Genomic DNA, 16279 nt, shown 5'->3' with positions numbered 1-16279 from the left:
TCCGGACTTGAAGGGAGCACACCCTTGTCTGCCACACCAGTTGGCCTTCCACAGAAGTTGAGAGAGGAGGAGAGGCTGAGGAAATGGCATTTTTGCCCATCACGTGTAAAGTGTTGTCGGCAACACTGTGGTTGCACCAAATCATCTACATAAATAGAATTCGGCCTCTAAATTGCCTCATTCTTGATAAGAAAGACAACTATGAAATATGACCCCACCAGCGCTTCATCAACCTAGCGAAAAGAAACACTTTCATGTTGCTATCTCACAAGAACATACTTAGGGATTCTCTTCAACTTTTCCTGTTTTTCACTTCGAATTATTCGAAAAATGTTTGAGAAATATTCGAAAATTATTCGAAATTATTCGATTCGATTCGCACTCAATCTTTATTATTCGAATTCGCTTCGCACCCGAAATTTTGCTATTCGCACAGCTCTAGTTATAACGTAGTTGTGACGAATGCCCGACTGAGTCTCATAGACCTAATGCATTCACTGATCACTTAAGCCATAGTGGTTCGTCCTATGCCTACCGGTTAGTGAATACCCTGCGTACCACAATAACTTTTTTGTGCCGTAAAAGTTTAAGAGAGTGATAAGCTGGGCTAGTTGGTATGTATTCATAGTAATAAACAGCGCGAAAAACTGTAGACAAAAGGACAGCGCTCGTCCTGTTTGTTCTTCCCTTTTGTCTATAGTTTTTCACGCTGTTTATTACCATGCATAAAAGTTTACTGCGCCACTATGTGCTGACAAAGGTTTTCCGTCTTTTCGAGAACTGCAAGAGATTAGTCGATCAATGATTCCGAAAGCATCGGAACAGAACGAAGGCAAGGCGGTGGCCACCGACGAATGTGCCAGTATGACTTATTGCTGACAACCTTATCACAATAAGTATTGTCACCTATCTGGTTAGGCACGCATGTGGTGTAGTGCTACTTCAAGCCTACTGCATGCGTTTAATAAGCGACAACCTGAAAGCGCTGGGCCGCTGATCGCAGCCGCCGCCTTATGCGGTACCACGTTCAAACGTACTCCGCTTTGTAGAAACGAAAGCAGCTCGCGGTTGCGTAGTTGAGCGTTGCGGATCACAGGCACCGAGAAAAATGTTATCACGCTAAACGCACGTGTGTGGTATGGCAAGCGTAGCGCTGTTGTAACCATACTGCGCACTTTTATTAGGCGACAACCCAAACGTGCCTTCGTCTGCTGCCAGGACCACTTGAGCATGGCGGAGAGCACATCACTTGCAGTAAGGTCATCATCACCACTGAAGTTGCTCTCTAGAAAACCAGAAAAAAGAGAAAATTACCTGGCATTTTCGATGACAGGTCTTTTTTATCTTGACGAGAGGAAAATTCAGAAGCTTGCATAAAAAATGGAACAAATTTCAACGGCACTGTGGCACTATTGTCAACTTCCAAAACAACGGTAAAACAATGTTTCTTGGGCTTACATAGACTTAGGTAAGATAGCAGCCATTTAGCATTGCGCTAATTGCGACAGGTGATGTGGGAGAAAAATACTTTTGCAGAAGGAAAAATGGGACGTATGTGTCCCGCTGATGCACTAAGGGTTAACGGAATCCACAATGTAACAAACTGTTTTAATTACCCGCTCTTTGCTCCATCAAAAACTATTCTTTTTTTTTCGAGATTTAGTGTTGTAACTCGATGCCGCAATTTCACTGTAACGAAATCCTCAAGCTTTGGATACACACTCCTGGTCCCTCAATGACAAGCGAAAAACAGGTAAACATTAATTAAGGGGAGACGTGGCACTTTAAAAGTTTTTTTTAAATTCTTGATCGATTTTGATGGAACTTTCAGAATTTAAGAATGTTTGTGTGCTGATTTCAAATATGCGATTGTTTTTTTCCTATGATAAGTAGTTTCCAGAATATCACAAACACCTACTTCTTTGTTTAAGGCCTAATTAGCTAATTAACCACAACCTGCACACCACTGTACAATCCAGAGAATACATTGAGAATGTTTGTAGTGTGTCGTAAAGTGTAAATCATTGTTTTAGGACATTTCCAAGCAGAGTTGTGGGCTGTTGCACCCAGTTTAAAAAAACGCCCCAATTAATACTCAAAACAAAACCTTGATTTAGAACATTTTCTTAAGAAAGTACTATAACAAAATTTGCCTTACGACACATCGCATCTATTTATCTTAGCAGCAAAAAAGAAATCATAATGATAACCCAGACAGAACAAAAGATATTGCTCCTCCATTACAGGAAGAGCATGAAAAATTGTTTGCTGTTTGTCCTCAATTTAAGGGGGGACGCGGCTTTCGTATTGCGAAAAATGGCAAAAAAATCGATTTTCTGAAAATCAAATTTTCAGTTTCTGGAACTCTTTTTCTATCTGATTCCAAAATATCTAAACTGAAAACCACCCAGAAGTGCTTCGAAAAATTTGTTTTGCCCTCCGAGGTGGCGAAAATTATTGTGGAAATGGCAAAAAAACAGCGATTTTCAAAAAATTGTAGCTCCGCGATGACGCGACCGCGAACCAACTTTTTGGGCTTGTCGGAAAGGGCATTTCTCCGTGTTCAAATTCCCCGCTTCAGCGGGCTCGTCCATTCAGAAAGAAGCGCACAAAAAGCAAACACTTGAGAGTCATTCCGAGGTCTCCGATTGGCCGCGTCCGCCATGTTGCCCCAGCTCGCCTCGCCATTGGTCCGATGCTCGCTCCGGGAGATCGTCGTCTGCCGCTCTGCGTGTCTCGAGTTCACGGCTGTCGAGAATCGCGCTACTTCGTGACACGTTCGCAATAGTTCTGTGTTCACGGCTCGACGATCACTTAAGATAGAATTACGCTTTAGTTTGGAGCTGCAAGAGGAAGTTCGATCTGATTACGATGGTGCGCCGCGCTCCTAGCGAACATCGCAAACGCGCGTCTCGGACCGACTCTAGGGTTGACTTCAGCGTCGGATTCGCGGTTAGATGTTCTGTTTATCAGCACTTCTGACATCGTGACGAAGGCGATCGCGGGACGACTCTTAGAACTCACGACCACGCATTACGCACTCTGAAGCAACGGGCACCACGGCCTGCGCACCTACTGCTCGGAGTCGTCACTAGGCCTAACTCCGCTCACGGCGCCGTTTGGCGAGACGAACCTCGAATTTTGCGGGCAACAACAACGCGCTAGCGTGCTCGCGGCTATGTGTTTCTTCGCAAGCGAAGAAGCACATCGCTCGCCGGCACTTCGGAACCGCGGATGGGCATTTTACGCATCGGCAGTGAACTCGACAGCCAAGCTCGATCGTCAGACCCCACGGCCACGGACTACTCGGAGCAGCGGTAGCAATTTCGCGCGTCGGCACCCGAAAATGCGATACAAAGTATACTGCGCGCAGATTTTTCGTCATCGTAGCTTTGCATTCGCGCATCGTCACCGAACGCCGTCACCAAGCACATCACGCGCCGGCTCCACGGACCCCGCGGCCGAGCACTTCGCGGTCAGAGTGCTATCAATAAGCACTAGTGATGTAATTTAGACGTGCTTGGAGCCGTGCTTGATATCGCCGCAGGCGTTTATGGATGTTCTGAAACAATGAAAGCCTCGTAGACTAGCGTTGCCGCGGTCGGCCGAATGATAATACGTTTCATACGCGAGAGCGGCAAAAGACCGTGTAGGAAGCAGGGGGACGAATTTTTATCTGCCCGACTCGCGTCATTGAATAAACTGCTCAAAAATCCCTGTGCCACTAATGTCTTGGCCATAACTGTTTGCTATTTGGAACGAAGGCATCGGCTGTCATGGTGTGAGCCATTTTCTCTCACAACAAACCTTTCTCTTTATAAAAATTATTCTATGATTAAAAATCAATAAGCAAGACTTAATTATGCTAATGACAGCATAAATACAAGAAATATGTGTAATTATTTCAGTATATGGCCTTATTAGATTGCAATATCTTCTTTTCTGTCTTGTCTGTCACGCCACTCCTTCATACAGAGAACTTGGTTTGAAATCCATACTGTTTTTTTTAGATAAAAAAAAAGGAGGTTATGAAAAAAAAACAAAGGCACACTGCAGAAAGGCCACATGTCCAAGAAGTGAAACATCATAAAAAAAAACCAAATATCACTATCTTTAGGTGTTTTAGAGAAGGCCAAACTTTAAATGCCGTTTTCTCAATACTGTTTTTTTGGCATCTTGCTCAGCTTGTGGAGCAGATATCTTGGCAACTACTACACAGATTTTGATTCCGTTTTTTCTTTTTCAATCCTTGAAGTCTTGTTGACAGGATGACATTATTCTTTACCTTGCTTAGGGCCTAGTTTTTTTTGTAAGTGATAATTAGTGCGTGAGAAGTTCTGATGCAATACATGAAGCTGATGTGGATGTTATTTGTAAAAAAACTGAAAGCAATAGACAATTTTTAATAATGTCATCCTGTGTAGAGCTCTTTTGAGTAAAGATCAAAACCACTTGGACCTTCCTGGCATGTTTTGTTACAATGCTAGGCTTTTCACCAGCAGACTATGTCATCAGATCATGTAACATAGTGTAATTTGAAAACTACTCGAGATATCGCAATGAAACTTTATATATAGCTATTCAAGGCACTCTTCAGTGTGCCTGCCAAATTTCATTACTCTAGGTCAAAAAACAAAAAAGTTTTTTTCGATCGCCACCTGCCCCCTTAAAGGGCAGGGTGCACGGTTTTGCTTTTTTATAGTAAGATCTGGATAGAAGGAGACAGTATGCAGCAATGAAAATTTGTAACTATGGGCACAATGATGTCAGGAATGTGCAGAGATGGCCAGCGAAAACTAGATTTTTTGGCTGATTTTCATTCCCTAAGTGCCACGTCCCCCCTTAAGAGAGAATTTATCTTTTGAGGTTGACCTTTCACGTGGGTGCACAGATGAGCATGTGCACAGGGGTTGGTAGCAGCAGTGCACATAAGTTACGCAATTGATGGTTAGTGTGCAGTTGTGCCGCATTCCCGGCATGGACACATTTACCGCGTTTTACTGTATGAGCACCGAGACACCTGATAAGTGTACTGTCATGCCTTCACAGTTATGACATCGCTTCATACATGGCTGTGGCCATTTGACTCCTTGAGGAAAGTAAAAGGGCACAAATTCATTTCTTTAGACTACATAATTTTTCTTACAACTTCGTAATCCCCTAGAATGTTTGGAAAAATGAGATGTTGACTGTATACTTTTCTTAATTTGAGCTGCATAATCTGTTTGTCAATGTCAATCAGTTTATGGTGGCCACTGATTTATTCTCAGCAATCATGGAACGGACTTTTTTATGTTTACCTGCCATTTAATATTATCAATTCCAGTACCCCAATATGTGACTATGGCTGCTGCAGAATATATCTTTGTTCTCCAAGGAAGTCGACTTGAAGAATAAACCACAGTTCCACAACAGTTTAAATCACAGACACGGTTTGCAGTCTCTCCCAGTGCACTTAGAAATGAATTTCTTTGTAATACCAACACTAATTTCAGTGAGCTTTCTACCAAAAGATTAGCAGCTGCAACTACAACCGAAGAGCAGGGCAATGTTCAGCTATGTACAGTGTCAGTACTATGTAGGGATACCGCTGCATGGCTGCAACTAAAATGTTCAAGTGTGAAAAAAAAAAGTTGCAGCCCACATACAAAATGTTGTCAGTATTCAGACTGTAACTTAAAGACGCAGCCCTTACAGAAGAATATATTAAAGTACATTTTAGTCAGTACCCAGCACTACTCCATCAAAAAATTTTGCTGTTGGCACATATGTGAGAGTGTGCAGCTGGTGCTGTTTGAAAGCGTTAAATATAAACATTTTGATTAGTAAAAAACATTCATATTTTGCCTGCATTAGCTTGACATCAACCATTTGTGCAGCAGTACCTTCAGGCTCGTCTTCCTCTCATTTTTCAGGCAGCTGGATGCAGATGAAGAAATAGTGATTGTGAGTGACTCTCCACCACTTTCTGCTGAAGTCAGCATAGGCTCTCTGGTTGACTCAGTTGAGTCGGGCTCCCTGGACACTACGAGGCTTGGTCGTCCGCCTCCATTCAAGAAAAAGTGAGTCCAGCCTACCTCTTCCATTTCAGCTTTTATGAGCAACAAAGTAAGGACCTGCAAATCGAATAAGAAAAATTGTGATTCACCTGTTTGTAGCCAAAAGTTAAAAAGGAAAACCATATGGATTTCTCATAAAGAAAGCTTCCAATCTGATGAAAAATTTGTCTCAGTTGAATTTGCCATTTCCAATAAGAACAGAGCTTGTCTTTATTCATCATCTTGTATTTCGCTTGTCTTGCAGTCAGTGGGAAGGAGTCGTTATGAGGCATTAAAACCTCGTTCACATCTTGAAAAAAAAAAAACATGAAAAACATATTATTTGGGAAAATGTGCAAAGGTATCAGAAGATTTTATTATTGCACGATGCTTCGGGCCCGTGGCTCACTCGATCACTGCGAGCACAAGCCATCATAGTGCTGCCTTTGTTGTGTGCGAAAAGCATGCATGCTGTCCCTTGCTTCAATATTTAATGCATGCCATGTCTACAGGCAGATCATATAAAAAACTAGGGATCTGCGAATATTCAAACTTTCAAAATTTTTCTAATAGTGCTTGCTATTCGATTTGCACTGGAATTTTACTTTTGAAGGATTCGAACATCTGGAAAATAAATATAACGGCATCGTTACCTAAAAGTCAAATCACAGCTCTTGTAAATGATGCACACAAATCCAATTGTCCTCATGAACATTGACCTATCAAAAAGGTTAACGGCCATCACAGTACCCTGACAGTATTTTAGACAAGGTAGCTCGATTGGTGCACTCAGACTAGAAAGAGTGCAGCGTAAAAAGTGAAAGTTACTCTGCTGGCAATTCATTTCCTTCAGTGATCCACTTTTGCTGGCTTTAAGGTCGCTTCTGGATACACCTCAATCGTGTGCCGATTTAAGGGCAGTTACCTCGACACAGAGCTGCTTGAGGAAGTCTGCAAGCTTGTCATCGAAGTCCGGATATTTTTTTATTTTTAGCCCGTACAAACTTTTCCTAGTCGACATGCAAATAAAGATTTCATTCCTTTGTTTGCACCACTCGTGGACACAGGTTTCGGGCACGCAGAGTAGATGCGACGTAGCTATTCACGGTGTGCGAAATAACTTTTCTTTGATATGAGCTTTCAGAATCAAAGGTGCGCACACCATTTCCACTTCGCTGGGAACAAATTTGGCGCTGACAGACTGTAATCAAGCACAAAATTCGCCTGAGCGAACTAGCTTTAAAATGCGTTCCATCGCCATCTTATGGTGACGATGCTGTTGCCAGTGCCGCAAATGTGGTTCCCGTTTCATACTCGATCGACTCTTTTTGAGAAACATGCTTTACGAATAATGTCTTGGCACCCTGAAATCAGCCTGTGATATCAAATTCTTTAGTATCACACTAAAAACAGCGAATATCAAATTATCCAGGCTTATGCCAATGCTGCACGCTACATCACCCGCATCACTGTGCGACAGCTAGCAACACAGTTTCGTTTTCATGCAGCGGACAGTGTGCTGCCACTAGGTCTACGGGTTGCCATGCAAAAAGTAATTGTTTTGTTTTTGGCCAGGTCTTGTGCTACATTTTAATGCGAAAGCGTTAGTTGGCCAGGTTTGCAAAAGCGCGCATTCATCTGGCATCCGCAAAAGCTTTGTGCGGAAAACAAGCGACATCTCCCATCGGTAGTCACGCTGGCCCAAGAACTGTCGCAGAAACCGCTCAAAGCCATGGAGTTTGGAGAGGGGAATTTTTGTGGTAGAAAAGGAACTCCCGACTCAAAGGTTGCGCACCCTAGTCCGCCAGATTAGTTGGCCTTCAATTTCTGTAGAGGCAGTGTTGCAGCAGCATGTAGCTGCAGCGAGTCCGTTGCCAATGTTGCAGGCTTAGCGTCGACATCAGCAGAAGATTCATCGACGTTATGATTTATAGGATCTCGACAACAAAATTGAAGAGATGTAAAAAAGTTGTTGGCACCTCTGTGGTTGTACCGAATAATGTAAATAAACACAATTCGGCCTCCGCATTTCCTCATTCCTTATAACACAACTCGAGAACACCACATTGCAGCACCCCTCTGTAACACCAACCTAGCCAAAAAAATTTCATGTTGCCATCTTATCAGAACATGCTTGGGGATCCTCTGCAACATTTTTCTGTAATTTAGCTTCGAAGTATTCGAGCAATATTCTAAAAATATTCAATTCGATTCGCACTCAAACTTTTGTATTCGAATTTGCTTCGCACCCAGAATCTTGCTATTCATGCAGCTCTATAAAAAACATATAGTACAGTGTGCGCATTAGAACTGCCTTTTACATAGCTTGCCCAAAGCACACGTGTGGTCTTCAATACATAGCATGTGGCTGCATGGGCCACATTGTGCTCAGGCACATGAATGTTATCTGAAACATTGTTCATGTTCATAACATGAAACAATGTTGATGTTATCGAAACATTTACCGTGCAGAGAGACGTGCACATCAAGGGCATTGTCCTCGCACGAACAGTCACATGACTGTGCACCACCATGTTGTGCAGGCCAAGCCAAGGTCATTGGCCAAGTGGGATGCGCATCATATGTATGCACATTGACAGTCACTCCCGACTGTGCAAGTGGCACACAAGGGCAGCACTCATCCCACCAAAGTAAAATGGGACCTACTCATCGACTTGACCATGATCACTAAGATACCTACACATACGCTTGCCAGTGTGCGGTCATGCGCCTATGCAGTATGCATTTGTACGATGCTCTGTGTTGACAACTTGTTTCGTCTTGCGTTATGTAATTACCTGCGTGATCTAATCACTGGCATGTCTGAACCTTGTAATACCCGCATACTCTTTCTTTCCTTAAAAAACAGAGGATGCTTTTTGCCAAGCGATTGACTTTGCTCAGAAAGTGGAAAACGGGTGGCTGGTTGTAAATTCGAGGTCATTGAAAAATTTATGCGACGATGGTGCTCCCAAGAAGCTCCACTCGGAAAAACAAATGCAGAGAGGTGCACTTTCGGAGTCAAGCACGGCATGTTCCTGGAGATATCAGACTCGCTTCTGCAGTACGTGGCAGAGATGCAGAGCAATGGCTATGAAATTTCAGTGGAGATGTTGTGCATGAAAGTGCTCGGCATCACTTGAAACAAACGCATTCCGGTTACAGCATTTAAAGCCAGCAATAGATGGATCTGGCGCTTCGTGAAGCAGAAGAATCTTTCTCTCCACCGTTGCATAACGATGTGTCAACGTCTGCCAAATGAGTATGGAGTAAAGCTGCTCTCGTTACAAAAAAGTTGCAGTTTTGCCGCAAGGGCAAAGGAATGAATGCAATAGCAACAAATGGGAATGTTATACAAAGTAAGGTTAGCAGCTCACTCCTTTACCATGCAACCTGGCACAACGCGACAAAACACTGGCATAAGGAAACGCGGCTGCCGCAGCAAGTGAAGCTAGCTTTGTGCTGTCTGTGGATCCAATGCAAATTTTACGATAAAACACAACACGTACAAAGGTATGAGCCTTCTGTTAATCCCTGTAAAGATATGGCGCGTGAAACCACGGGCGACCACACCCGGTCGGTCAGAGTACACAGTTTCTGCTGGAGCAATGCAGCTAACCCTTCCGGGAACCGTCCGTGCACATTTCACGTGAGAGAGATGGCCCGTGCATCTCCTCTACGCTTGGGCCACAATCCTCGGCAGCCCTCATACGCTTTTACTCGCACATAGAACGTAAATAATTGAGCTAACCAGGAAGCTAGCAATTGGCAGTGCGAAGGCAAATTAATCGACAACTCAAAGCACATTGACACAGAATACTGCAAATCGGTTCTGGGGAATCCCGCAAGGGGGTGTAAGGGTTAAGAAAGGGAAATTGACAAGCACTTGTTTGTAGCACCAAGCCACAAGGAAATCCATATGGATTTCTCAGAAAGGAAGCTTAGTTGCGTCAGATTCGTACTGGCTCTGGGATCGAACTCGGGACCAACGCCTTTCCGGGGCGGTCGCTCTGCCAATTTTGCTAACCAAGAAGCTAGCACTTGGCAGCACGGTGGTGAATTAATTGGCATCATCAGTTGGTGGAGCGACCGCCCCGGAAAGGCGTTGGTCCCAGGTTCGATCACCGGGCCAGGCCCAATTTTTCAGCAAATTAAAACCTTTCTTTCTGAGAAAGTGACATGGATTCCCTTGTGGCTTCGTGCTACATACGGGTGGTACTAGCGGCCATTACAAAAGTAGATAGGGTAAGTATAGGGACCATCAACTCTGTGCAGCAAAAGTATCACCTTTCAATAAATTGGCGCCAGTTTTCACTTAATAGCAGATTGTTTTACGAACACACATACATCAGGGAAAGCTGGGCAAGTCATTAGCTCTGCCACTGTGTTCCCTGTCACTGTCAAAATGCAATTCTGATTTTAGCCACACATTCTCCAAATGCAAACCGTCTCATTGCTAGATGCAACATTTAAATTGTGTTTTTCGTATTAAGAGTATTTTGTATATTGCGTAGTAATAACATTGTTTTTCTTTCTTTCTTCTTGAATATAGGAAGAAGACATGAAGCAAGCCCTCAGCATATGGGAGAAATATCTATATTGGGCTTATAAATATGTAAATATGATAGCAATACAGAAAATCCATCAGAAGGAAGGCTCTGTATACATTAATAATAGAGTACATGCACTATAAAGAAGTCATCATATCTGTATTTTGGCATGTATTCTTTCTGTGCAGGTACGCATGGATAACATGCTATCACATAACCTCCACCTTGCGCCTCCAGCATTTCATGTGGTCTTGGGGAGGCCAAATACTAGCATCTTTCTCCTTACAGCTTGCTAAGCTCGAGGGTGCGGTTTCAATTCCTGGCCATAGCGGCTGCATTTCGATGGGAGCGAAATGCAAGAACACTTGTGTGCTTGTACTTAGCTGCACATTAAAGAACCCCAGGTGGTCAAAATTAATCCGGTGTCACCCACTATGACGCGCCTCGTAATTATGTTGTGGTTTCTTCACGTGAAACCCTTGCAATTATTATTCTTACAGCTGACGTGTGTGCAAATGGAAGCCTGTGTGTTCTGACAGCAAGAAAAGAACATGAGCTCCATTTGCTGTGCTCTAGTTGTTGGGAAGACGGTGAGATTAAACTCAATGAATACAAGACAAGTGTGCTGTGAGCAATGTTTTGAAAAAATGGGCCTTTTTCAGGTCTGATGGAGATCGCTTAAATCAAAACTGGGGTTTCGTGGCCTCCGAAGTTGCCCGCTGCGTGCCGGTTGACATTCTCGGATGCCTGGTGTTTTTCGGGGAAATTTGCAAATCTGCCACGCCAGGTGGCGCTCAGTGTGCTCCTCTCGCCATGCTGTGACCCCCAAAAGACATGGCGTGTGTGTCGTCACCACCCCTGCGCATGCGCAGACTACCCTCATGAAAACTCACGCCATCCCCCGCTAAAGGGGACCATGAGGCGATGCGAAGCAGCGTTTCGCCATGTCGAGCCCACGTTTCAGAGGGGAGAGGGGGAAAGGGGATAGGGAAAGAGGTGAGGAAAGGGAGAGGAGGTGTGGGGAGAGGGTCTGCGCATGCGCAGTAAGGGTGGTCACGCTGCACACCACCACCACCGGATTGAGCTCCGTCGTAAGATGCTTTGCATCTAAAAAGGCCCATTAAGGTGTCTACCACTTCTGCCTAGCTCCTCTGTACGAAAATTACAAATTAGTGCAGTTTGTCCCCCATGTGAACTGCTGGGTATCGACGTGGGTAGTCCGTTGTTGGAACGGAACAGTAACAAGTTGTCCATGCACCATCAAGATAAGTGAAGATGAATGGTGAAGAAAGTCTTGTCGAAAGTGTGACACGCTAGCACAGTTGTTACACAAGTCTTTTCTAAAAGATGCTCACTGCTAACCTTTTAAGGCTTCAGCTGTGCGTGAAGCTTCGAAATCTTGAGGACTTTTAAAGCCACCAAGTTCATGAAAGGCTTTTTCATCTGGTATGATCTTGAGAACTGTTGAAAGTCACCAAGATTCTTTATTGGAGCATCTGCACACCTTTATGATATATCACCTGCTGTTTGCTCCCATGGTTCTACATAATAATGGCACTGCCCAGTGAATTACTTTCCAGGGTAGTAAATACAAGCAGTAATATAAACTGACATGCTTGTATATGTTGCAGGAGAACTGCTGGTGCTTATATTGATAGCTCGTGTGGTCACAAACTTATCACAGTGTCAGTCTGTTGTGAAACAAGTAGTTGTGAAGGAGGACAGCGATAAATGGATAATACCATACATCTTTAGGCATGGCAAATTTTGCACGGGGTCTATTTTTCAATATTGAGAAGCACAATATGGGCACTGACAAAAGAGGACAAGGGAGATGGGGCCATGTAGTTCCTCCAGAGCACACTTACAAGCGAATCCACTCTAAGCTGGGGCGCATGGCTGATCATGAAAAACTACAACAGAAACCGACTGGTGTAATCGCTGTAATTGCGTAGTGGTGACTCGATGACACCGCCAGTTTTGAGAAAACGCGCCGAGCGTCTGAACGCGCTTGCTTGCGTGGGGGACATTCTGGAAGCTTTCTATCCAACATTATGTCGCGTTGAGGTAAGTAGACATTTTCCATTATCGAATGAAATAGCTTCAGAAAACTGCGCTGGTGTGATGCGACAAAAGGAACCAACAGCGTGGTTGAATGTCGTTGGCCGAGAAATTTGTTGAACACCTCTGATATGCGCATATTGAACACCGAAACCAGACCCGAAAACAATGCTCGAGTGCCTAGTAAAATAAACTATAAAAGCAACGCCATTTGAGTTATGAAAAAGAACAGATATGATTATCTTTTATTATATGTTTCATGTATTAGTACAGTTCTGATAAAATTAAGTTGTTTACGAAACTGCGCGTGCGTTTGGATATAAAAACCGCGCGCGTTTTGTTGCAATCCCGTCAGCCTCCACAACGCTCTTCGTTCAGCATGGCGACGAAGTATAACATCGGCGACCCTGTGTGGTGAGACATTTCGACTTGCACGTTTCTTGGAAGCCAAATGTTCTGCTTGATGGCAGTTTTTATGATACCTTACACTGTGCGGATGTGATCTTTGCACATTGCAGGGCTAAAATGAAAGGCTTCTCCCCGTGGCCAGGAAAGGTAAGTGCGGCTTTGTTTGTAGCGGCTCTTCAACGATCATTCAAATTCAAAATCGGCGTGTTGTGCGCCCTGTCAAACAGATCCACGTGAACTCTGGAACAGTTGATTCGATGTGTGTGTTCGTGTATGAACTTTCGCTGTTGTAATGCGCATTTGGCAATGGTCATCGGGCGTGTTGCTCGCCGCTGAAAACCGCGCCGTGTTGCTGTTTATGCTCTTTAGGCCTAGCGAATTCCGCCAAAACGAGCCGCATAGTCGGCGGCGGGAGGTTAGTTTAGTTGCGATAATTTTTAGTTGTGCAGGATTTCGCGCAGGCGGCGTTGTCGCGCGCTCTTTGGGGTGATTCGTGCGCCTGTGCAGCGGCCATTGGCGCTTGTGTTGGCGTTGTAGCTGACTTTCGGTTTTGAGTGGCGGGAGATTTAGTATGCACGCCGGCGAGCGCCATGCGTGCACCCATCCGCCACTTTCTCATTACTCGATGCGTCTCTCGTTTACAGGTGGCCAACCCGACCAAAGAGGTGAAGAGGCCGGCACTAAAGAAGCCAATGCATTGCATCTTCTTTTTCGGAACCAACAACTAGTGAGTTTTTGTTGCCCCCATTCTGGCGTTTCCGCCCATAAACACGCACTAGCTACAGCGCTTCTCGAGCGCTAAGCGATCGAAACACAGAAAAAAAGAAATTATCCGATCGTGTTTTGCTGCTAAATGTGCAATTTCACATTAGTGCATGATTTTTCGAAAAGCCAAATTGGTTACACTTACAGCCATTTATGTTCTAATCATTTAAAATGCAGTATCTGCATTAAAAAAAAGAAGTCGTATAATGACAAACCGCTAGCTTCTGAGACTTGATCTACACTCACAATTTGAACAAGGCTCTCAAGTGACGACATTTTAAATATTTTACTGATGTTCTGATTAGGCAGTTTTAGAATCGTCATTCATAATTTTCAGCCTGTTTAGGTCCACTGCAGGATGGCCTCCCCCAATGATCTCCGGTTCGGTTCACTGCATCTTGTGAAATCTCATTCAATTTTATCCTCTTGAACATTTCTATTGTGAAATCGTTGAGCGAAACAAAACACATTACAGGAAAAAACATTGTGGACAGGATAGATGCTCACTTACTACTGAAATTTCCATATTGAACTCCATATCGTGTTGGAGAGCCAATGCTGTCTGACTTCCGTATATGTAAACAGCTTGGCTTGTGTGCCGGCAGGCAGCATAGTGAGGCAATGAAAACGGGTGTCTCCTGTGGCAAAGCTCATTATTTCAATCTCATCCGCACAAATGATTTGCAGACAGTTTTCTCTCAGTGACAAAATTGTTTACTCTGCTCGACTCACCGGAATTCTTGCAAGAGAGTGCGACACCTTTCCACTTGTGCTTGTCTGAAAGTGTTCAAGCAGCTGGCATGGAACATCGTGTGGTACCTGGTGCCTCGAGATCAGTTTGGAAAAAACGTTGAGAGCCCAGAGTCATCTGCTTAAAGCTGCACTGATACAAAATTTTGCTGCTGAGATAGCCTTTGGGATTGAATTCCGAGACTATGCGATATCATCTACCAAATCTTTACAGCGAATATAGCCTGGAAGGTAGTTTATATGAATATTGAAGTTCACATGTGAAATTAAGCACTATGTGTCACACTTCGCAACATTGATGTCGCATTAGGAGACCTGATGGTGACCGCCAACTTCCCCGACAGCACCATTGCAGCTGAGCCCCGTGCTGGCACAGCTGGCTATGATGTCAGTCAGTTTTGCCCTTTTGGCACGCTTGCACCAGCAGACTAAGATTCAGTGGCAGCTCGCGAGTGCACAACAAACGTGTGGAAAGTTTTGTTCTTGGTGATACCAGCCTCAAGTAAATAGTCAGTAGCAGTCAACGATGACACTGATGAAATCGTGCAGCAGGTGAAAGAACACGACCAGCCGATGTAGGCAACACAGAAGTGCATGAATTATGTGTCCTCACAGATTTGCTTACCACATTGCACACGCTTGGCATTGGTTGCAGGCAGCGGCTTATCATTCTCATATCTCTCCCAAACATTTTATTTGTTGCGCGTTGCAGCAAGGGGTGTACCATTACGAGTGAAAAACAGCGCTAGAAGATGGGACAAGAGAGGGCACGAGACCACGGCGCTGTACCATGTTATGACGAACAAGCCCCCAGCAACATATTGCAGCAAAAAACACCAGACCAAAATTTCTGTATTGGTGCTCCTTTAAAAATGAATTCGTCCAGTGTCAAAACGGCGGAAAAATACAATTGCTTGTTGTCGTGATAGAACCAGAAGGATTTAACAGAGCCGGGTATTACAGGCAGTGGGTATGAGGGCTGTGAAATAAGTTTCGTTTTGTATTTCCTGCATGTAATACCCCTGTTACACGGCACATGTTATGTCATTTGCAGTAAATAGCATTCATACTCAATGTCATTGCAGTCTTGCGTTCCTGGTCTACACGGGTATACAAAATAGCATTCGCAATTGTTGTCGATGTTTGTCCTCAGTCCAGTGCAGTTTTTTATTCTTATTATTCTCTGCTGACAAAACGGCAAAATTTGCTTCCATGGCTGGTAGATAAATATCGTGTGCGAAATTTCGTCCTTGCTTCCGTGGCACCACTTCACCAAAGCAACATGGAGGAATTGAAAAAGAAAGAATAGTCGAGCGTTTGTAAACACGGCCAACAGGAGGCATCTGGAGTCAAGTGGGAATCTGGGAACAAGATTGTAGTTGCACAAATTGCTTTAGCTGTTGTGCTGCACGTCAAAAAGTTAACCTTTACAGGGCCCCTAAACCACCCAGAGGTCGAAATTTAGTTGCGGTATGACAGTTGTACATGAGTCTACAACGAACATGTAGCCGTGAGAATTTTTCAAAATGGTGCCGTCGTAGCGGAGTTACATGCGTTTGATGATCGAAACGCTGCGATCGCTAGTTTCACTCTTTCCTTCGCTACCCTCCGCTCTTCTGCTGGTCTCCTCTCTGAAAGCCGCTTTGCCCTCCTCGCCGAGTGCTACTCCCAGTCCTCGCTGACGCGCTCTTCGAAACAGCGGGCACT

At 44.2% G+C, this 16279-nt stretch overlaps 2 protein-coding genes across 2 annotated transcripts in view; both read left to right on the top strand.

Annotated features, from left to right (window-relative positions):
• LOC119381079 (STAGA complex 65 subunit gamma-like) overlaps nucleotides 1-10755 on the top strand; it is a gene marked incomplete at its 5' end in the record, with an annotated part of 35919 nt that extends 25164 nt beyond the window's left edge. Inside the window, 2 exon segments of the mRNA XM_049412153.1 lie at nucleotides 5916-6062; nucleotides 10591-10755. Of these exon segments, the coding sequence (XP_049268110.1) occupies nucleotides 5916-6062; nucleotides 10591-10603 (160 nt within the window).
• Nucleotides 10756-13013: 2258 nt separating this feature from the next.
• Nucleotides 13014-16279, top strand: part of LOC119382494 (putative oxidoreductase GLYR1 homolog) — a 154455-nt gene continuing 151189 nt past the window's right edge. The window contains 3 exon segments of the mRNA XM_037650205.2: nucleotides 13014-13063; nucleotides 13168-13204; nucleotides 13702-13784. Coding sequence (XP_037506133.1) covers nucleotides 13029-13063; nucleotides 13168-13204; nucleotides 13702-13784 — 155 coding nt within the window. The 5' untranslated portion in view covers nucleotides 13014-13028.

The sequence above is a fragment of the Rhipicephalus sanguineus genome, chromosome 2 (genome assembly GCF_013339695.2).
Source record: "Rhipicephalus sanguineus isolate Rsan-2018 chromosome 2, BIME_Rsan_1.4, whole genome shotgun sequence".
Lineage (NCBI taxonomy): Eukaryota > Metazoa > Arthropoda > Arachnida > Ixodida > Ixodidae > Rhipicephalus > Rhipicephalus sanguineus.
The sequence above is the reverse complement of the archived record's forward strand: the minus strand, read 5'-3'. Positions and strand labels throughout refer to the sequence as shown.